The sequence below is a fragment of the Triturus cristatus genome, chromosome 12 (assembly GCF_964204655.1).
Source record: "Triturus cristatus chromosome 12, aTriCri1.1, whole genome shotgun sequence".
In the NCBI taxonomy this organism is placed as follows: domain Eukaryota; kingdom Metazoa; phylum Chordata; class Amphibia; order Caudata; family Salamandridae; genus Triturus; species Triturus cristatus.
Genome location: NC_140595.1, coordinates 755,311,237 through 755,333,676, shown reverse-complemented (window position 1 = coordinate 755,333,676; position 22,440 = coordinate 755,311,237). Strand labels below are relative to the sequence as shown.

General features: G+C 45.8%; 1 protein-coding gene across 1 annotated transcript in view; it reads right to left on the bottom strand.

Annotated features, from left to right (window-relative positions):
* LOC146782715 (vomeronasal type-2 receptor 26-like) overlaps nucleotides 1–22,092 on the bottom strand; it is a 120,876-nt gene extending 98,784 nt beyond the window's left edge. Inside the window, exons 1-2 of the mRNA XM_085637203.1 lie at nucleotides 21,977–22,092; nucleotides 12,730–13,021 (exon numbers count right to left, since the gene is read on the bottom strand). Of these exons, the coding sequence (XP_085493329.1) occupies nucleotides 12,730–13,021; nucleotides 21,977–22,092 (408 nt within the window). The remainder of the gene's footprint in view (nucleotides 1–12,729; nucleotides 13,022–21,976) is intronic.
* Nucleotides 22,093–22,440: the final 348 nt, after the last annotated feature.

The following is a 22,440-nucleotide window of genomic DNA, read 5'->3' as shown; positions in this document are numbered from 1 at the left end:
CAGACTGTAGGAGCGAGGCCTCCTAGGAAGCAAAAGTATGGTACCTCACACGGTAGGAGTTTACATGCACTGCCAACACTGCGCCTACACAGATCTCTCATGGGTCAGCTGGTGTGCAATGATTATACATATGCCCATATGGAGAACCACCTCATAGACATGTAACACCACCCCCATCTAATTTCTTATCAAGCTCTCTTCTTATACGAGAGTCAGATTGGATGTATTGCGTTCAGTGGTAGCCCCCAGTATTGGGGCTGTTTCTTCACCCCAGTTATTTCCTCCCGTGTTAATACATTACCTTACACTGTGTCACTAACTCTACATTCTCAGAAGGCCATGTCAATAATCAGTTGGCGATGGCGCTTGGAGGGGATGGGGTGGGTTCAGGCCGGGTGCTGGAAGCCGTGGTCCCTCTCCTTCCCCCAGCCCAATTTCTTCCTCAATGGCACATCAAGTCACCATTACTATCCTCACGCTTAACTTGGGAGGCATGCACACTGCACGCAAGCAATACTCAATATATGCCTACATAGAGCGCCAGAAGGTGCAGATCGTGCTATTAGAGGAGATCCACTTGACCTCGGGGGAACTGGCGAAGATACACAATCGCTGGCACGGTGTCCTCTGCGCTACTACCTATTCAGCTAATGCGCAGGGGACTCTTATGTGGGTCCGTCCAGGAATCCCATTCTAGGAGCAGTCTAGAACGATCGACCCTGAAGGGCTCTACGCCCTTCTACAGGGGCTCATAGATGGTCAGCCGGTAGTCTTGGGGAGCATTTATGCGCCTAACGTGGACCAGAGTAAATTCTAGGACACACTTTCATTGCCGCTCTGCTCATACACCTTAGTGCCTTGGATCCTGGGAGGGATTACCATGGTGTGCAGAACACGTCCTTGGACAGATCTTACCAACTAACTTCCCCAATAGCAATTAGGCCTGGGCTAAAATTTTGTTCCGTTCGCGGAAATTGCGATAATTTGACATTTTCGCGTTCCGCGGAAAGTGCGAAAATGTCAACATTTCCGCATTCCGCAGCTTGGCGATAATTTGTTTCTTGCTCGCGCTGTAAAATAATACATTCTCTCGCGCGATCACCTTACCTGAATCCCTGCGTTCGCCGACAAGTTTTCTTGATCCGGTCGCGTTCTCCATGAGATGTTGTATTGTTTTTAGCCATCTGCGCTGTCTCGCGTCAGTTCGCGCCCGCAGCAACGTCATGCGTCGCGCGATCACGTTTTTCTTCTCGCGATCATGCACCGCGAGACAACTGAAAACAAGATGGCCGCGCCCGCGAGCAACCACATGGGTAAGTTGGCGAGCTGCAACCATGCAGAAAATCTCGCAAACCTGCGGGAAAAAAACTTCCGCATCTTCGCGATATTTCCGCGTGTTTGCGATAATTTTTAACATTTTCGCGATAATTTGCGAAAGTGGATTTCGCAAATTTCACCCACCCCTAATAGCAATACAAGCCGAACGGTTTGCAGCGTGGGCAGCCCACTGGTCACTAAAGGATGCCTGGCACTCTAAGTATCCTACTGCGTGGGTTTATTTGTTTCACTCCCTACCACATGATCTTAAAGTACGGCTCAACAGCTTTTGTGCACCCCCCCAGCCTCCCTACCATTCTAGAGGCCAATTATCTGTGTATGGTTCTGTCTGATCATGACGCCCACACTATCACTCTTGCGTGGCACCCGCCCTGACCACCGGTACCCACTTGGCGATTGCCCAGAGACTGCCAGGAGGACCCGATCTTCCGACAGACGCAAGCGAACATATACAACACTATTTTCAGGAGAACACGCGCACAGCCACCACTCGAGTCGCGGAATGGAACACGTTTAAAGAAGTCATGTATTCAGCACATCACAGTTGTGCACCACGTTCTGGAGTGTCTTATTCGGGATACGGAGCATGCGCTTGCCACACTCACGCATGCGACGGACAACAATACAGCCACACCCGCCCAAGTGCAGAAGCCAAAACCACACATGCAGAGGCGCTAGCGGATCTCCGTTGTTATAACTGTAGGGCGCACGCGGTGCAGGCCCACAGGGAAGGTGCTAGAGCAGGTGCTTTGCTGGCATGGTTAGTAAAACAGGACACGACCCTTTCACCAATCACAGCGATATGTGCCAAAGGGGACATCCTCATACACTCACAGTCCTCCATCCTAGACGCTTTCAGACAGCACTACACAAAATTATATGCGGCCCGGCCCCAGTGGATGAGGAGCCACTCCCTCGATTCCTGACCAAATATCCTTTGACCCGCATAGCGTGTAGTGACAGAGCCGAATTGGATGAGCCCATAGCAGCGGTCGAGGTTAAACAGGAGCTCAAAGCTTTGGCTACCTGTAAAGCCCCTGGGCTAGATGGCCTTCCACTGGAATTTTATCACACATTTGCAAAGCAAATGGTCCCACAATTGGTAACGCAGTTTCAAGCAGCACTAGACGAAGGCCAGCTGCCACAATCCATGTGTGAATCGGTTACAGTCTCCCTCCTTAAGCCGGACAAAGACCCGCAGCAAATGGGCTCATATTGGCCCATCGCCCTCTTGCCGGCTGATTATAAAATTTATGGGAAGATACTACCAGACAGATACGCCATGACCCTCCCGACACTGATTAATCCAGATCAGTGTGGGTTCGTCCTGGGCCGGAATACCTCCTACAACATCCGGCACTTGTTTCACATTCAGGACAAGAATCGGGACCGCCGTCACCATGCGGCGTGCCTGGTCCTGGACCTGGAAAAGGCCTTTGATACTCTGTTATCAGAGTATCAACCTCTTTCAGGTTTTGTGTAGGATGGGAGTGGGACCTCACCTACTTGCCTACACAAAGCTCATCTACTCCACACCGACCTCTAGGGTGCGACTCGGGCCCCTTATATCATCGTCGTTCCCAATACTCAGGGGTACACGCCAGGGCTGCCCGCTCTCTCCATTGCTTTTTGCCATGGCGATGGAGCCACTCGCAGTCCGTCTTTGCAAGGAGAGCAGGAGCTGGGGTATCCCCATTGCGGACATCACCCATGCAGTATCGCTATACGCGGATGACATGCTCATCTATCTTCGTGATGTTACATCTAATCTCGCCCCCATTCTTCACGTCTTACATGGGAGTTCCAGAGAGGCCAGGCACACTACAGTGCACGGATGCTTCATGACTGGATGGCGCACGAGGTCACGGAGGTAGGCACTCTATATGTGAATGAACAATAGCAGAAATTTGCGGAGTTGGCAGCGGATATAGCGATTCCTAGGGGGCAATTTCTTTTACATCAACAACTGCAAGAGGACTGCCGTAGAATGTGGCACACAATAGATCCCGAGCCCCACACACACCCAGTGATACACACAATACAGATGGGCCCGGGGCGTCATCCAGTCACTTGGATATACAAAGTGGTGTGGGCTCTAAAACCAGTCACCCTAGCGCCACTTTGGGAGAAATAGGAAGCTGAGTTTTAAAGACCACTGCATGACAGGGAATGGGTCGTGCATTAGAGTTCCCCCAAAAAGTGTCCTGCAACTATCGATTTAAAAGCATACAACTACACATACTATATCGCGCCTATTTGACACCCGAGAAGCTCCAACAGTATTACCCAAATATGCCATTTACATGCCCCAGATGCCTAATGACCGCTGCATCTTTTATCCACATGTTCTGTGATTTTCCAGCGCTTCGCACCGATTGGGCCGGAGTCCACGCCGCCCTCCTTGCAGTCACGGGACTTACTGACATGCACACTTGGGAGGCCTGCGCGCTGGGCATACACAAGCGCCACAAGTCTTTGAAAGTAGAGACACGTCTTTGGCGCTGCTCCTGGCCAAACGGTCCTGGGAGACCTCTGCTAGCAGCCTGGCGAGGCACGGTCAACAAATGGGATGCCGCAAAAGAGGAGGTGCACCCCAAATCCATGTCCTGGGCTATCCCATTACACTCCTTCAAACAAGATGTAGCGGAAAAGCCTTTGTCGCAGAGCGCCCACTCCACCGCAGCACAAGCGCACACCGCTGTTATCCACTTCCTCCACAGAATAGACACCCAATGGGCCGGGGGTAGTGGACCCGGAAGTACAGTCCCTGCACTGCCTCCGTTCGGGCACCTATGCCCCCCTTCGCGACGACACGCAATCAGAAGCTCAGTCAAGGTGTATTACCTCGCTGGCCTCTATTATGCGATGTCAGTATTGACACAGTGTACCCCAGTTCTCCCCCCAGTTTGCAGAGTTTAGCTTGTTTTCTCAGCATACCAACATGTCACCTATATGGCTAACGTTGTGAGCTCATGCCCAGTCTTCAGTACAGGCCACAGACATCCTCTCATGGACGCATGCTATGTACATGGATGCCTCATCGCATCAGCGATATTACCCCCTGTATATTGGGTGGCTTATACACAGTGAAATTGCTACGAATAACACCATGTTGTAAAATTAGAATGATGTCCTCATTTTGAGATGACTGATGTGTATGTAATGTATTTTACTATGAAATGCTAATAAAAACGAATTTCCCCAAAATAAATCTAGGTCTGGCCAGCGCAGAACATGACAGTCTGTTGGATTACACTTAAAATACACTGTCTTGAGCATAGGTGTGACTCTGATAGAAAGTGTCGTCACTGAGGAGAGCTCATATTTGAAAACAAGGTCCATAGATTGAGTCCACAGCTAAATATTTCACTCAAGGCAGATTGGTCACAGCTTCAAGTGAAGTCATGAAGCTCCCTGCAGCGGGTGCAGGCAGATTCCCTGGATGTCCCAGGAACGCCAGGACTCCTCCCAAGATGAGCACACGAGGGACACACTGAAAGTGTGCCACCAGGTGTGTTGTGCACCATCAGTTTGGCTCCTGACATCATCTTTAGCAATCCTCCATGTCTGTAATACAGTGAGGGCATAATGGCTGAGGGTTACCTCAGTTGCACATCTTGCAATGCCATGATCCATATTACAGAAGGAGCCACGCAAGTGCCTGCACCCCATTCTGTAACAGCGAAGGGTCCTAGAGTCATGAGCAGTTGGCACACAGGCCATTGCATCCCAACTCACTTTGTATGATATGGCCTCTGATGTGTATGTTCTTATGATAGGTAGGTTTTGATGTTTTGATGAGAAAACGTGGCTTCTCATTTGTAATAAATTATTAGAAGTGAAGATGGATATCTACAAACCTATTGTTTTTAAATGGCTTATAGAAGACACTGCACCTTTCAGCAAAAACACTGAGAGAAGATGTTTTGTGACCAACTGAACAGAAACTCTATGCATCAGTAGCACAGAGAATTTAGTTTTTAGGTCTCGCAAAGGGCAGCGCATGCGCTGCCTCTACGAGGCATTAAGTAATTTGATGTGGTAGGTGAAACTCCGCCTATTGGCAGTAGTTTCTGCTGCTGCTTTCTATTTGTTAACTCTGGTATTTTTTTTGTTAGAAGGATTTTCATTGGCTTGAGTTCCGTTGTATCACTTCCGGTTTGCTTCCCTTTTGCAGGAAGCAGCACCGACTAACTACAGTTTCGGTCCGCTGCTCGGTGTTATGTAGTCATGTAGGGACTACTTCCTTGTTTTTTCCACCAGCGCCGCACTCAAATAGTTAATTTTGTTTTGCCTCCAACGTGCTCACTCTGCACGCACACTACCTGTGGTTGCCTCGGTGCTTTGTGCGTGTTTGTGCGACTGCAGCTGCTCACAGCCAGCCCTGGCAGCAGTTCCCCAGCACCGACATGCTTCATGCCTTCCTCCTCCTGCCAGTGTGCGGAGGTCCCTCGCGACCTCTTCACCTTGCCTACAGAATTCACAGACGTTGCAGCGCCACGTCTCGGCCGCCACACTCTACAAGCAATACCACCACTGCACCGATGCAGCTCGCCACAAGCTCCACCACGGAATAGGGTACCGCCTTGTTTTTATATGTTGGCAACTATAATTGTGCATTTATACCCTCCACTATGGTTCATTTTCATTCCCTCACGCTTGTTTTCCCTGCGAGTTAATGTCCTTGCAGAGGCAGGACGACTTGCGTAGCCAGGACAGGGGCTTTGGCAATGGCGGCGCATGTTTATTTTTTGCATTGCGCCGTGCGGCCATTGACAGACCCCCTGTCCTGGCTGCGCACGTTATCCTGCTTCTACAAAGAAAAGGCGTTTTTGAAATCTCTCCCTGTGTGAAACGCTGCTTTTGTTAAGCCCACCTCCTTTATAACTGCAGCGTGTCCCCGCTAGCACACCCAGCTGCAGCCAAACCGCAGATCGCGTTTCCACTCAGGTCATAAAATCAATACAAGAAATACCTCCTCCGGGTCCGTCCCGCCGCGCGGAACCTCGATTGTTCCCGAGATATGCCTCTGTTGTCTAAGCACTTGAGCTGAAGTGGTATGCAAGGTAGAAATCCGACCTCAGGCGAGTATCTGAACGCAGGAGCAAGAGCGAGTCTGTTAATTAGTGCTAAGGTGAGATTCGTTAATTAGAGATCACACAGGTTGCGCCCGAGTCGGAGTTGTGGACATCAAAACAGGCAGCACGATATTCCCCATTCCAGTGCTCATTAGCTGCGCACGTGCGGCACACACATAATTCCATTTTTGGCTCAAACACTAAGGTGTGTGAGGAATCTAAATCCAGGGTTAGAGGGTCACAGTACCTGTCCGTGTATGACACTATGGAATCTGAACCAAACAATGGGGCGCACAATACCTGCAGTTGTAATGTCAGGAATCTGAATCCAGGGTTAGAGGGACACAATACCGGATGTGACACTGAATCTGAATCCAGCGACTGATAGGGCGTACAATACCTGCAATGGTAGTGTGGTATACCCTGCCTGTGAGGGAGGGCTGTCCGACGAGATATGCGCTGTGCATGCTTCAGCAGGAGACGTGCCCGCCTGCCTGCCTGCCTCTCAAACTCTTGTCTGGGTGAGAAGGGCAAAGCGGAGAAAAAAAGCTTCCAGGTTACGAGTCTTTGAGGCTCCGTCCAAGCCAGGGAGAAGGAAATGAAGAGAGGCAGGAAGCGGCAGCTCAGCGGGAGAGAGACAGGTTGTGAAAGCGAGAGACAACAGGAGTGGCACAAGGAGAGAATGCAGACAATGAAATAATGACGTCTTGACTATTTACACTGTAGTTAGCACTGCCTGACTGGGATCTTGAAGATCCGGTCCTGTTGTCCGATTCCGTGCTACTTCTTGTCTACCTCAGACAGATGAACAGCTGAACCAGCCCTGCAGGGCCTTCAAAAGTGTAATCTGCTAATCTAATCGCACTTTAATCTCCGTACCAGGACACTTTGCCTACTGAGCCACAGTTGGGGGAGGAGTATAAAATATATTTTTTTTAAAGCCAAGTGAGGCACGGAGGTGTGTGGGAACCAACTCAAGCAGCGTGTTGTGACGTAGAGAGCGCAAGGGGTGGGGTTGGGATGGGGAAGCAGCATACAGAAGACCAAACAAGAAGATACACACACACCTATGGAGTGATAAAAAAAAGAAAAATGTTGTTCTCTGAATATAAGCAGTGGCAGCCTACAACTCATCCAATTAGAATCATTGTAAAGCAGCCGTTCTCCAGGGCAGGAACAGCGCAAGAAGAGGAAGGGACACCTGCTAGACTGGGAACACCTGCAAAGGTATACAAGAAGAGTCTTGTGGTGTAGCAATAGCATAATTGGAAGGAGGTGGACACAGAACAGATAAATCAAAGACTTGATAGTATACAGTCAAAATCCTGGTACAGCAATCAGACCATAATTCCATGTATAGTACAAGTAACATCGGGATAAAAGGCTTCAGCACCACCCCTCCCGTCGTGACACAGCTTCCCGGGCACATACACAGCCGCACCCGAGCACTTCACAGGTCTTTAAAAGACCATTTACTTGTGAAAGAGGCTTTCTTGTGTTTTTACCCCTTCTTAGAGCCCCTGCATCTCCACTCTTCATATTGCTGGAAGAATCAGCCCCCCATCCAGATTTTTTTTTTAGTAGGACTCCTCCCACCCCCCTAGAAATTTGGCTCTACTTGCGCCTCTGGTCACAGTGGAGTTTGGTGGGGGGAAACACTGAACAATAGCCTTTTTGTAAAAAAGTAAGAATACTTAAAACCTATACATGTAATTTTACGAAGGTTAAAAACTGAAAAACAGTTCAGTATGCAGACAAGCAGATTAAACAAGCATTTGCAATAAAATAGGTCTCGCATTTACGCGAGTTTAGGCTATTGGGCATTATAAATGAGAATGCCTTTTATTTGTTTTAAAAACGAGAAAAAAAATTAAAAGGCATTGTCATTTACAATGTCAATAGCTCAAAGTTGCGTAACTGCGAGACCTATTGCATTGCAAATGCTTGTTTCTTTTTCAAGAGCACAGAAATGTATTTTGGAGGCTTGACTACCATCTTCAAAAACTCTGAGGAAGCTGTGATCTGCCAGTTGCCTCAAGTCCTTTAACCTTCTTTATCATGTTGATAAATTCGATTTTTTTCAGGGAGAGCTCTGTTTGCCAGGCTCTCTTCGGAAGGGAGTGTTTCTGCCATGCCTCGAACTGTACATAGCAAAGTAGCTGCAACTTGAACTGAATAGACTGCACCAGCAAAACACAGTGTGCTGGAATAACAACAAAGGAGAGAGCATGAGAAGGAGAAGAAAAAAGATTGAAGGTAGAGAGGTGGGGGTAACACTTAAAAGGTATTGACAAAATGTTGAGAAGATTGGAGAAGAGGGAGGGGAGTAGCAAAATGAGTGGAAATGGAAAGAAAAAAATAGAGGAAGAGAAGATAGTAGGGCAGCCATAATTACAAACCAATCTATGTTCTTTTTTTTATGAACACTGCAAATGTTTTGGGACTTGATATTGAATTTAAACTGATGTCACATAAAGGGCGACAGTCAGGCACTGGGGTCGTTTAAATGGTCAATTTAAGCTGGCTTTACTGGCCAATTGGAGAAACTCCGAGCCTCATTTCCTCGAGTTTCCAGGTCTCTTGCACTTGAGTCATATAGCATCAGAGCTTCTGTATTCAATATACCCATTTGCAGCACAATGCCTCTGGCAAGAACTCAAAGACAAACTGTCACAGATCCAGCACACTCCAATTGAGGCAACTAGTATAACCTACCAGAAAACATAGATACATGAATAGAAATAACTGAACTGGTGGCAGGTTACCATTCAACATACCCAATCATCCCTACAGCACTTGCAGCTTTACCTCCAGTGCCACTCGAATATAGAGGTTCTTATCTGGCCCTACTATGAGTATGGGTAAGCCACCAAGATCATAAGCACACTGCCAATTACCACAGTGTCTTACACACCATGGCCCAAATGGTGAACAGGCATGTAGCCTTGGGCAGCATGCAGGGTGGAAGAAGATTGGGATTGCCTCAGGGAATACTTATGACATAGTCTAAGATCATCAGGAAATAGTTTAGTGTTGGGTGGCAGACATGACAGAAAGGGAAATAGCAGGGGCATAGCATGTCATAGAAACAGGCGTTTTGCCCCCATTTGGACTAGCTGCTGAGTATGCACTGAGGACTTCTAACCAGACCTCAGTGCCAGTGTTATGACCCATTCTAAAAGGTATGTTGAATTTGATGTACACAATTGTCAGGTGCTAACTTTCTTATAGGTCCCTAGTATATGGTACCAAGGGCATGTAAGACAGAGAGGCATATTTATGAAACTATTGCAGAGGGCTGCGAAGTATGTCATCTTTCTGCAGAGCACCATAGGAAAAGGGCTGGAATGTGCTATATTTAAGGGAATATGGCACATTTCTGCCTCTTCCCCTGTGCTGGAGCACTTTAGGCAACTTGGTGCCAATGCAGGCACCCTTGCACTAATGTGCAAGGGTGTCTGTGTTGTAGGCAGGATATCTTCCTGCACAACAACTTTCCCGGGAGGCCTATTCCTCTATCTGTGTGTGCTGCAGGATGCATCACACATAGAAAGAGGAAGTAAGGAAGAAAAATAAAGGAATTTCTCCTTTTCACACTTCTACTAGTAAGTCGTACAAGTTTGGCACATTCCCTGGTTTACAAGTTCTTGTAAATATGGGAATGCATCAAAATCCATGGGAGGTGCATGGGAACAGCAACCCACCTAGGGCTGCAGCACTGTTTGTGTCACTTTGAGTGAGACAAAGGACTAAATGTGTGCCAGCATGAAACTGAAGACTGGAAGAGCAATGTTACACTGCTAATTCATCTTGCAATTAAAACCAAAGACTACGCCACCACATCCCTTAACCCTATATGTAAGTCTCCCCTAAGGAAGGCCTTTGGAACCCTGTGGCAGGGAGCTATATTTTGTTAAGTAAAACATATATTGTATATATGCCTTCGCAGAAAAACCCTTAAAGTTGTTGTTTTTGTTGAGGAAAGTTAGTAGGTATTCCAAAGTCTTCAATACTGAAGCACAGTCTTGAAACCATGGCATTGAATAGCAGTCTGAAAAGACAGGACTATGGGAGCACACCTTGAAGAGACTACCCTACACTACCACAGATTGTTGAGAATATATGTTGAGGATGCTTGCAGAGATGACAGGTCTGCAGTGTCCAGGGCTGTTTGAAATTGCCTTTTTTTGCAGGGTTAGCCCCAAACATTTTGCTGCTTCCTCCTATTTTTTCCTGACCGGTGGTTGTTGGCTTTAGGACTCTGGGAACTTTACCACTGGTGATCAGTGCTAAAGTGCATATGATCTCTGTGTAAATTTTCATTGTAATTGGCTATCCATAATTTGTATATTTGTTTACCAGTAGGTCCCTAGTGAAGTGCACTGAGTGTGCCAGGGCTTGTAACTCAAATGCTACTAGTGGGCTTGCAACACTGATTAAGCCACCCACATGAGTAGCCCTGAAACTTTATCTCAGGCCTGCCACCGCCTGCTAATTGCCATTTTGACCTGGCCAGTGTACCCACTTGCCAGGCCTTACGCTTCCCTTTTCTTACACATATGGCACCCCTATGGTAGGCCCAATGTACCTCCCTGGGCAGGGTGCAGTGTGTGTAAAAGGTAGGACATGTACTGTTGTGTGTACCATGTCCTGATAGTGAAATTCTGCCAATTTCATTTTTCACTATTGAAAGGCTATCTTGCCCATAGGACAGAATGGGGAATGCTGTGTAGCCTTTTTACCTGCATATCTTCCCATAGGAGTCTGGTATCCCAGCAATCAGAATTTAATAACACTTCTTTAGTAAAGATGTTTTTTAAATTCTGTGTTTGAAAATAGCACTTTTAGAAAGTGTTTTTGTTCTTGTTCAACCTTTCTGTGTGCCTCTGCCTGGTTGTGGATTGACTGTCTGGCTTTGGATAGACAGGGGCTGGGGTGGATCCAGGAGTCTGGGTGAGTCAGCCTGAACTGAATAGGCCAATCTACATTTGGAGTGGTGGGAGGAGTAGTATCTGTCCCTGACTAGGGCTGGGCCTGCCTTCCACAAAAGACTGGCTCCACCTCCTGCTGTGCATCTGAAGACCCTGGCCCACCTTTACGAATGAAGAAGTTGTGCACTGTCAGAGTGCACCCAGAACTGGTTTGGACTGGGTCCAGGACCCCTTACACATAGAGAACAAATAGTTTTGGGATATAAATTTAAGAGCTGGAACCGCTGTAATTCAGACTACTTTGTGATCAAGAGGAACCTGTTGCCAAAGAGGACAGCTGAAGAAACTGAGGAGAAGGACTGCCCTTGTTGTGTGTCTGGGGTAGACCTGCAGTTTGCTCTTCTGCTAAGGAGAGGACAAGGGACTTTGCTGTGTGCTGTGTCCTCCCTGCTTGAGAAAAAAAAGGACTTTGCTGTGTGCTGTATCCGGAAAAGAAAGTCTCCAAGGGCCTGAGAAGAGCTGGCCTTCTGTTAAGGAAACACAGGGATACAAAAGCTTCCAAAGATCCTGTAAATGATGTGTGTGTGTGTCTGCCTGAGCACAGCTGGTGCCTTCGTGCACCCTGCATTGCTGGAAAGGAGTGTTGCCCCAAAGATCGTCTCCTCGGCGCTGGGTGTGTGTGTCATCGCACAGCCAGAGACCTACATGAAGCCTGCTTTACCCCTGAGTGCTGCATGTTTTCACCTCCGCCGGCCTGAGTCCATTACAAAAGCCGTGACCTAAGAAGTCCTGTGTGCCTTTCTTCAACGCCAGACCCAAGCCGTGACCTAAGAAGTGCTGTGTGCCTTTCATCACCGCCGGGCCCGAGCCACGACCTGAGAAGTGCTGTGTTTCACAGCTGCTGTTTCATCCATCTGCTACAGAGAAGCTATAATTGATGCACGGGAGGTCTGGTCCCTTTAGTGTGTTGTCCTATAGCCGTATTTTCCCTACATAGTCCGCATGCGAGGTGTGGAGGAATATGACAGGAAAAATCTGCAATTGTCCCATTATAAGGAGGAAATCTGGGCTTTCATATGTCTTTTCTGAGAAGCAAATCCCCTGATCTTGTGTTTCAATTTCCAGAAAAAAAAATAAGTAACGCTGAGTGGGTGGCCACGACATTGCAATCTGTTCGCCATTCATTTTTGACATAAATGATTTCCTTATGTTGGTTGAAGCATTTCTGTAAGAAATGAAACTATGGTACTAAACTTGAATTACGGTGAGCTGCTTGCAGCAAGATGAGTGGAGGTGGAGCTCTCTCTGCTATGATGACCTCAGCATTTTATTATCTATTTAAATCTAATGCCTGTAAATCACATTTATGTCCTGATCCTTACCTGAGGATACTTGTAAAGGCCAAGCAATCTGGCCATCAAAATGGTGTTAGTTGAACTGTAGTCTCCCACGATGCCTGCCACTTGAGCCTTCATCTGGCACATGTAGTTCGGAATAGACTTTTGTTTTTGAGTCAGGATCCAGATGGTGCCCTCCAGAGCCTTTGAAACAACAGAGCAGGTGTCAAACAACCACAATCCCAGGGTGACGTTTGGCAAGAGGTTGACATTCCTATTGATCTCCTCAATAGCAAACACCAATGCCTGGAACCACTGGTAGTTCTGGGAGACCAACCTGTGGAGCATATTGGGTATTTAGATTAGACATTTACAGTAATGGTAGGCAATGGCTGCAAGTCTTTCTAGTCCTTCACTGCCCAGTCTACATCTGTGTCTTTGCCATCCACCAATATATGGTTTTAAAAATCCTGTTTGTGATTTTACCCAACCCCTACTGGAAGAAATCTGTCAAAAACATTAAAGAAACCTTATCCATATAACAGTTAATGTGATACTGGACAGACCCCACTAACACTCCCTGTGTCATGTACCTTTGCTCTATTTGGTGTGTAGGGGTAGATAAGTTGTCTTAGCATTGAAGGGCCTTTTATTCATGGTGCCCTATGAGCAATCTATAGGGCTTTAAATTTGCCCCTCTGTTCGACAGGTAGCCAGTGGAGGGTGGTGTGGGCCTGCTGTACAGAGTTGCGTCTGGAGACATTAAGAAGAGCTCGGGCTGATGCGTTCTGAACCACTTGCAGTTATTTTCTAACAGTTTTTGAAATTCCTAGGTATAGCCAATTTTCATAGTCCAAGCAGTGAGAATTAATGCATGGACCAAGAGTGGAAAAGAAGGGGAGCAGGTTTAATATTTTACAGAGCCTTCTAAGAATACCATGGCAGCATGCAGACAGTTTTGTTGCCTGGGCTTCCATACCTGATGATTTGTCCAACCATACACCCAGGCTCCTAAAACCTGCCTTGGAGGTGGGGGACATGCCTAAACAATCTGGCCAGCCTAGGTCCAACTGGCAATTCCTATTGTTGCCTATTACTGTGAGCTCTGTTCTTGCCACATTTAGTTTGAGGCAGGATTCTGCCATCCAGCTTGCTACTCTCTCCAGATTAGGTCCCAAAGAGGGGGATTAATGGTCCCATCATTGTATTACAGAGAACACAAATTGTGTGTCATCTGCATACAATATCATGGCTATACCATATGACAGTACAATATCTGCTAATGGACGCATGTATATATTAAAGAGCATCTGACTCAGGAACAAGCTCTGCGGTGCTCCACACTTCAATGCAAAGATGTCCGATGAGTAGTATCTATCATAGACTTGAAAAGACCAGTCCTTCAGGAAGAAGATGAGCCATGTTAGTGGCGGTCCTATAACACGTGCCCTGTTGTTTCTTTTAATGAGGATGTCATGGTTCACCATGTCGAACGCTGCACTGACGTTGAGGAGTATGATGGATGCAATACATTCTCGATCAAGCAGCAATTTTGACTCATCTATAACAGACAAGAGGGTGGTTTCTTTGCTGTGTTCAGGACAAAATTCCATCTGGGTGGAATGCAGGACATTGTTTGCTTGTAGCAAGTCTGAGAGATGCTTTTTAGCAAGTTTCTCTAATACTTTGCTCAGACCAGGGAGTAACGGGATTGGTCTGTAGATTCCTGAGCAGAGGGGGTTCAGTTTGGGTTATTTTAAGAAGCTTCAACCATGGCAAGTATTCATGTGGAGGGCACTATTCCTTTTGCAAAGAATAGGTTGGCTATTTCTAGTATAACCAGAAAAGGGAGTTCAGCCCCTTTCGAAAAAATGTGTGATTGGGCCAGATCAATCAAGGAACCTACATTTGCTGAATAAAAGTGTAAAATTATGTATTGGATTTAGGCTTACGTCCTTGTTAGATTTGTGGAATCGAAGATAAATATCTGTGATTTTATTAGGAAGTATTTTGCCAGGGGAGAGGTGTGGCGCAGTGGCCAGGGCAGCTGACTCCGGAGTGCAGGGCTCATGGTTTTATCTCTGGCAGCAGCTCAGCTCAGCACCATGTGACTCTGGGCAATAGCTCACTTAATCTCTCCGACGGCCCCCCAGCACCTTGAGATCCTAAGGGTGTAGTAGTGTGCGCTTTATAAATACCGGATTTAGATTTGAATTTTTAGTTAATTACATCGTGTTGCTTTAGGCTTGGGAGTGCCGTTGTAAGATATGGGATCAATCATTATTTTCACAATCTTACACATTTCTCATGGGGCATTGATATTGTGATTAATTATTGTTTTGTAGTAAGCTGCTTGTGCTTTTCAATTTTGGATACTCTAGTTTACTTGGTTCTCTATAATCTCTCCTCCTTTTTCTTTTAGCTTTTTTACATTCCTTTTTTAACATCAGGAGGTGGGGGTATAGCAAGGCAAGGGGTAGGTTTATCCTTGGTGTGTTGTGTGAGAGATTTTATAGGGATGACTTGGTCCAGTGAGTGACTTATCCATTGGATAAACTTGTAATTTAGGATCTTTGGGTCTGTTCCTGAGATAGGTCTGGATCCCCTAGGTGCATGTTAACACTTTTTGCTGTTACGTTTTGACCAACTGCTGTCTCGCCAAGTAATTGGACTGTGGAGTGGGCTACCACTCGGAGTGTTCATGACCACACTGCAGGGCGAGGGGTCAGCATGTTAAAGAGGTCATTGGAAAAGACAGGGTTCAGCAGGTGGCCTTTCTCATGTGTGGGACCAGGAACATTTTTGGACACTTGTAAGACAAATAGGTCATTCAGAATCACAGAGGCTTGCAGTACTACTGGTTCTTTTAGATGTATATTAAGTTTGCCCAGTAAGGTGAAGTTTGGTTTATTGATAACCCAACTGGCAATTCTATCCAGAAGAGCCTGGGCTAAGTGGCTCAATGGGCAAAATGGCCTGTAGAGGAGCACACCTGAGAAGGTATAGGTAGGGGTAAAGGATATGACAAATGCCATGCTTTTGCAGTCTCAGAAGGGTGTAGGTTCATGTAGGTATTTAAAGATATATTTGAAAGTAATGGCAATCCCTGCTTCCTATCGGATCTAACTCTTTGCAATATGTGGTAGCCCGAAGGCAGGGCTTGAATGATATCTGTTCCTCCTCCTGCATGGAGCAAGTTTTCTATCAGGAAAACTGGGTCAGGTTTTTTCCTCCAGTAAGGAGAAGAGATTGAGTTTGAGACCGGGCAGGGATCTACATTTGATCATCTACATGTGTCAATTGGTCATGTCTCTACTGGCAGTCTTAGCATGAGTGATGAGAAGGGGGAGATTGAGCAACTTTTACTGTGCAGTTTCTTGTAGTGGATATCAATTGAATGAATATGTTCTGCTTCAGTTGTTCCTCTAAGAGCCCGCAGTTATAGGGATGTGTAAGTCAGCTTACTTGAGGTTGGGGAAACTCATTTCCTTGCTCCTGGTCCAATTCTGGTGTGGACGGGCACATACAGGTTTGCTTTTGACAAGCCAGCAGCGTGACTGTGCCCCGCCTTCTTTATATATCGTGATTGATTAGGAAACTCCGACCAACTGGAGCGCCGACCAAGATGGCATCTTCTAATATGTTAATTCCTGACGAGCAAGCACTTTTCTCGAAGTAGTGCACATGAGGTAACTGTGTGCAAAATCAGAACGTTTAAACAAAGCGCAAGTATTTTAAAACCATAGTTAAAATCAGATTCAAATTTTAGCAGGAATCAGTACTCTTTTTACGTGAATTACTGTTTTGGGGACCTATGATGAATTTACTGAATTCGTTTAATTCAGTTTGAGTCACTCTTTAATTTTATAGTGATGGGTTTATTTTCCTCTCCTTAAATCCAAGTGTTTTTAATTACATTGTTTTTATTGAAGGCAGATAATTTGATTTGATTTTTCTGAAGTGCTTTTGATATTTCATAACTATGCTTGCAATTTAATTAGTAAAGAAATGCATTGATTGCACATTTACTTTTAAGAGCTTGATTTTGTTTCAAAACACCCATCTTCAAATTGAGGTGAAGTTCTTCTCAACTCCAAGATCAATGTCTTCACTTTGGTCAGGTAAAACCTATGTGAATACCTCTAATGAGTTTGAACGTCTCAATTATCATGTTAGGAACTCCCATAGTTTCCAGAACACAGTTCCTCACTCTAGCAATATGGCCCCTCTTTCCCCTGTTCAACTCTTTTCTATTCCCTTCAACTTACTTCTGTAACCCTCCTGCCTACATCTGCTGCCAACCTAAAAAAAAGACTCTTACGTTGGAGGCAAAATCCAAAAGGACTTTACTTTCCAACATTTGCATCTGAAATGAAAGGGGGCAGTCAGTGGTGTGGGTAAGGTGAAAGGCCATACCTACGCTTTCTGCCAGATTTCAAAAGTGCAATGTGAGTTTTGTTAGGCTAAAAGCCCTCAATCTAATCATCCCTACCTGAAGATCCTCAGTCAACCATTTAAATGAATTGGTATGAAATCCCCTAGATTGACTTCTGTCTTCCTCAGTAAAACTGGCTTCCTGTTATTTACAAGGCCCAGATTCCTTAGAAACTTGCCATTCCATTGTGTGATCCCTCACACTAGTTTACTTTTGGATCTCAACAAGACAAGCACATTTAAAAAAAAAACGCCCACAGCCATGCCCCCCTCCCTATGAGTGTACAATGTAATATTAAATCACAGTTGTGATGTAAGAGAAGCCAGCAGACGGGATTAGTCTTCATCTGGAAGAAAAGTGTGTAGAAGATAATTAATATTTTTACATTGACAACTAAATTTCTAGCTTAGTAATGACATCATGTGCTGAGAACTAAGCCTGGGCAAAGCACTACGCTACGCTCGCGTACTTTGCGAAGCTCGCGCTACTTCGCGAATTGCACGTAGCACAGTGCGAACACGCGTAGTGTAGTGTTGCGTAGTGCTGCGGTCATTTTTTGCTTGCTCGCGGTCCTCAACGTCAAGTTGGCGACCGCGAGCAAGCAAAATGACATCCCGGCGAGACTTTTTCCTTGTTCGCGATCAGCAACATCAAGTTGGCGATAGCGAGCATGGAAAATAAACCTCCCGGCGAGATTCCCAACGCGAGGAGGTCAGGTTTCTCATTGCGAGTGGTCGCGTATGCTCGCGACCGCTCGCGATGAGAAACTACCAGTTCGCGTTGAGAAAGCTGCAGCTCGAGTAAGAATCTACTCGAGCAGCAGAAAACTACAGCTCGCACTGTGCAAGATGCCATTTTCAATGATTGCACAGTGCCGGTTGCTTGTCCGCGCTGTGCAATCATTGAAAATGACATCTGGCACAGTGCGAACAAGGTACTACGCAGTTCGCGAAGTGCTACGCGTAGCTCACGTAGTGCGAACTGCACTTTGCGTAGCATCGCGAAGTGCTACTTCGCGAACTACACCCAGGGTTACTGAGAACAACTAGAAGGCTGGGTTAAGGTCACACACAGTGCCTATATAAACTAAAAAATATACACACAGCAACCACCTATTGAAAATCAACCATTTAAAAAAGAAAATTAACTCAAATATAGCTTGGGAATGTTTTGCATTTGATTTTTGAGTTTAACTGTATTATTGTTTTGGTTCTGCTTAAATACTGAACACACATTTCTCTGATGGAAAGCATTCTCCGTTGTATCATCATAGCTGTCAATGTCTAAGCCCGAGTTTTTACACTAAAACTGTATTTTGGCATAGCAAGACACTAATTTAGAGTAATACACCAGATGATGACATTGGTCACAGCACTGAAATTTATAGGGCTTGTGTGTTTTTGATTTTTAATTATAAATCCCTAAGGGAAGAGTAAGGGAGGTGTCACCTCAAGTATATCCTTCAAAAACGAACAACTTAGTAAGGCATGCTTCATCATTTGATGACGTCTCACACCAGGGTATGAGCAATGCCATCCTGGCAGACCAAACCAAAGGGAGCTAATCTATCCCTGGAAGTTCTTATAAATAGATGCTCAGGACAATACACTGGGTCCTGAATGTGTTTATGGCAAGAGTAAATATAAAATATACCTAGAGTTCTACTCAAAATATTCTTTATTTGGAGAGTATCTCTGGTATGATCAAAAACACTAAAAACAAGATTTATGTGTTACCAACATGTTTCAACCTCCATATGAGCCAAAAAGGTCTGTGGTTTTCTTCAGGGTAAACAACCATAAAGCAATGGTGTGCATTTAGACCAATCAAGTAGGTGATAACTGCAACTCTACTGGTCCCTCTGTTAATTCAGTGAATACCACAGTCATATTAAACTGCGGCCTCCATAGCCAAGTGTGTGGGGAGCCTCCTCCATAGTCATACAGAAGGTCAGAGTGGCAGAATCACCTATTGGGTCCCCATCCACTGCTGTAATGTGGAATTTTAAATTGCCATTTCTCCATTTTTTTGTTAGATAATTTTTTTTAATATTATTTCACCTTGCAATTGCTGAGGGCCTGGAGGTGGATCTTACTACCTTCTCAAACCTTGCCATGCCTGGCAGTAAGGAAGATTAAAGGGATTTGATGGGAAAAGGACTGAGGATGAGTAAAATTTCAAGCTTGGAGAGAGGCATCTGGGCCTGGGAAGGGCCTGGAAAACACAGACTATTTCAGAAGAAAGAGAAGAACCAGGCCAAGATGTGCAGGGGCAGAGGATGACACATTCAGGAGGAGATCTTTCCCCTACACCTTACGAAGCTGGGATAGGCATGTCAGCTGATAGCTTGTTGCCATGTGAGCTGGAAATGTACACATTGTAGTGTGAGGACACACACACTGAGAGGTGGATGAAGTTGATACAGGCTGCCTTAGCCTTGAAGGAAAGAATATTGGTCAGTGAGGAGAAAAAGGCGACTGCAGTCCTTGCCCTTGAAAATAAAGAGCTTTCTTTGGAGGTGAAAAGGGCCATAGAGACTCATGTGGATAGCCAGGGGACTGTAGACCTCGAGGCCAGTGTCACACGCCCTAGTATTGGTGGTGTTAGAAAAAAAGTGAAGTGAAGAATCAGTATTGCTACCTAGTTTTGTGTGGTTGGTAAGTTTTTAATTTGTACTAGTTATGCATGAGGTAGAGAAGAAACACTGGGGAGGAAGCCTTTTAAGCTGAATAGACACATGAATTTCACGTGATAGGAATTCTGTTTAGCAGTGTATTAAATATTAATTATTTATCACAATAGTTTGGAAAAATCATGAGAAATGACAAGGACAGTGTTGGAAAGCGGGTTATTGGCATGGGTAAGTGTGCATCTACCAAGGCCACCAACACGGTATAGGGTTCAGAAAAGGTCTCAGTACATTAGCCCCTTTTTCAACTCTTGGTAGCTGACAAAGAGCAGTCAGGCCTAACTTAGGAGACAGGAGTGTAAAGCTTACACTAAAACAAAAACAATCCAATGTAGGGAACCGGAGGTGTGAATTTTTTAAAGGAAAACATATAGCACCACTATGGAACATCTGGTCCCGCTTGACTAGGACAAAGTCAAAGTTTTAGGCCAACCACGAAGAAGCTCTGGTGAGATACACTAAGCGAGAGGCTCCAGTCAAAATTTTATCTTCACACTTTCTGGAGCTTTTTCTTCTGAAATTACCCGACATCCACAGCAGGCCAGATTCAGTGAGGGTTCCCAATCTTGACTTCCTGCGAGGTCCCAGTCAAATCCTGGAACTAAGAAGCTCCAGAGCTTTCAGTTGGATAAAATCTGAAATCCTGGCTAGGAGGCGGCTGAAGTTAGCCAGCTTAACTCTCGATGTCGGTCAGTCACCTAATGGAGCTTTTCCACAAAAGTTATCCAAACTTCAGGAGCTGCTGACTGAAGGTATCCTTGTAGGTTCCAAGTGTACAAAACACCAATCCAGAGGTCTAAAATCTCCTAGATGGTCTCTGGGATATCTGGACTACAATCTCCGCAATGCACCAGGCCCATTCCTTAAAAATCCACAGGGTGCACTCCAGGATGAGGACTCTTTAATCCTTCTTGAAGCAAGGTACAGTCCCCAGGAATGTAGTACCAGATTGTGCATAAGACACAGTCATTCAGAGTGCAGACCTTCGGGTGCAGAACGAGATTCCAGCATGGCAGACCTTCCTCCAAAGTGTGGCATCTTTTTGTCCCACAAGGCACTGCACTTCCAAAATCCACCATGGATAATTTCAGGGGAAAGGGACGCCTTGCCAATCACAAGAGAAGCCGTTAGGTCTTGCAAGCCGGAATGAGCAGAATCGCTTTCCCCTGATCTGCCAGTTACCGCCGCGGACGCCCCACTGTTCTTAACTATTCCACTGGCGCCGTACTCCACCCTCGATTGGGCATTGCCCTTATCAGAAATGGGTTCTATCCGTCTCAAATACAGTGAGGCAGTGTAACTTTAGGCTTGTTATAACTCTCGTCCTGATGATGATCTATGTATCTTGTTATAGATCGAAACGTCGTCGACTCTTTAAACAGCATGCACGTTAAACTCATGTGTTATAGCAAGTGCATTACTGTTTACTTCTTAAAAATCTTGCCCCCACTATTTGCATTGGCAATAAGCTCTTTTGTTTTGCCTGAAAAAATGTCTACATATTTGTGATTGTCTTTATGTTTTGTTTTTCGAAGGATACATGACTGTGTCCCACTCTATTGCAATCTGTCTGTGGCACAGCATGTGGGGGTAGGTATGTCTAGCATTCTTTACTGATCTGATCTCTGGACTGTCAGAGAGCTGAATTACCCCCAACTCCAGAAACTTAGCCACCTTAGCCTTGATTTTGGTTCTGACCTGGTCAACCTGTTCAGTGAATTTTTAACAGGTGAGCTGTCAGCAGTGTTATTGTAGTGCACACACCAATCAGTGATTCCTGTGGTCAATGAGCATCTGCCTGCAGTCTCTGTGCTGCTGATCTGTCAATTTTGGGGGAGAGTACAACTACCTGCACTGACCCATCTTTGTTGTACATTGTTGGAGAGGAGATCAGGCACTGGTTCAGTTTCTTCCTCTTCTCCCTCATCTGTGACCTATAACATGGTAATGTCTGCCCTGTCATGGTAGGTTTTCAATCTATTGACATGCAGGGCCCTATGAAGATTCCTAGGGTGTTAAGGTTGACCAGGTAGGTAACCTTACCCTTCTTCTCAATGATTGGATAGGGCCCAGTCCAATTGTCAGGGAGGGCCCTATGAACTACAGGCTACAACACCCACATCAACTGTCCTGGAATATACTCAGCGATTGCAGCCTTTTGATCATACCAGTGCTTCATGAGCTCCTGGCTGGCATCCAGCTTCTTGCCTGCCTTGTACATGTACTCTGCCAAGTGACATCTCAGGCGTAGCACATACTCAAACACATTGTCCTTCTCTTCCATGAGAGACTTATCCAAAGTTTCTCTCAGCAGGCACAATGACCCCCTCAGAGGGTGCCCAAACAACAGCTCAAAGGGACTGAAACCAGCTACTTTTTGTGGGACCTCCCTGATGGCAAACATTAGGCCTGTGAGGAAAACATCCCATCTCCTCCTGAGTTTGTCAGACAAACCATTGATCATGCCCTTCGGGATCTTATTGAACCTTTCCGTCCAACCATTAGTCTGGGGGTGATATGGAGTGGTGAACTTCTAGGTAACACCACATTCATTCCACGTCCCTTACAGATAGCTGGACATGAAGTTTGTGTCCCTATATAAAACAAACTCCTTTGGGAAATCCACTCTGAT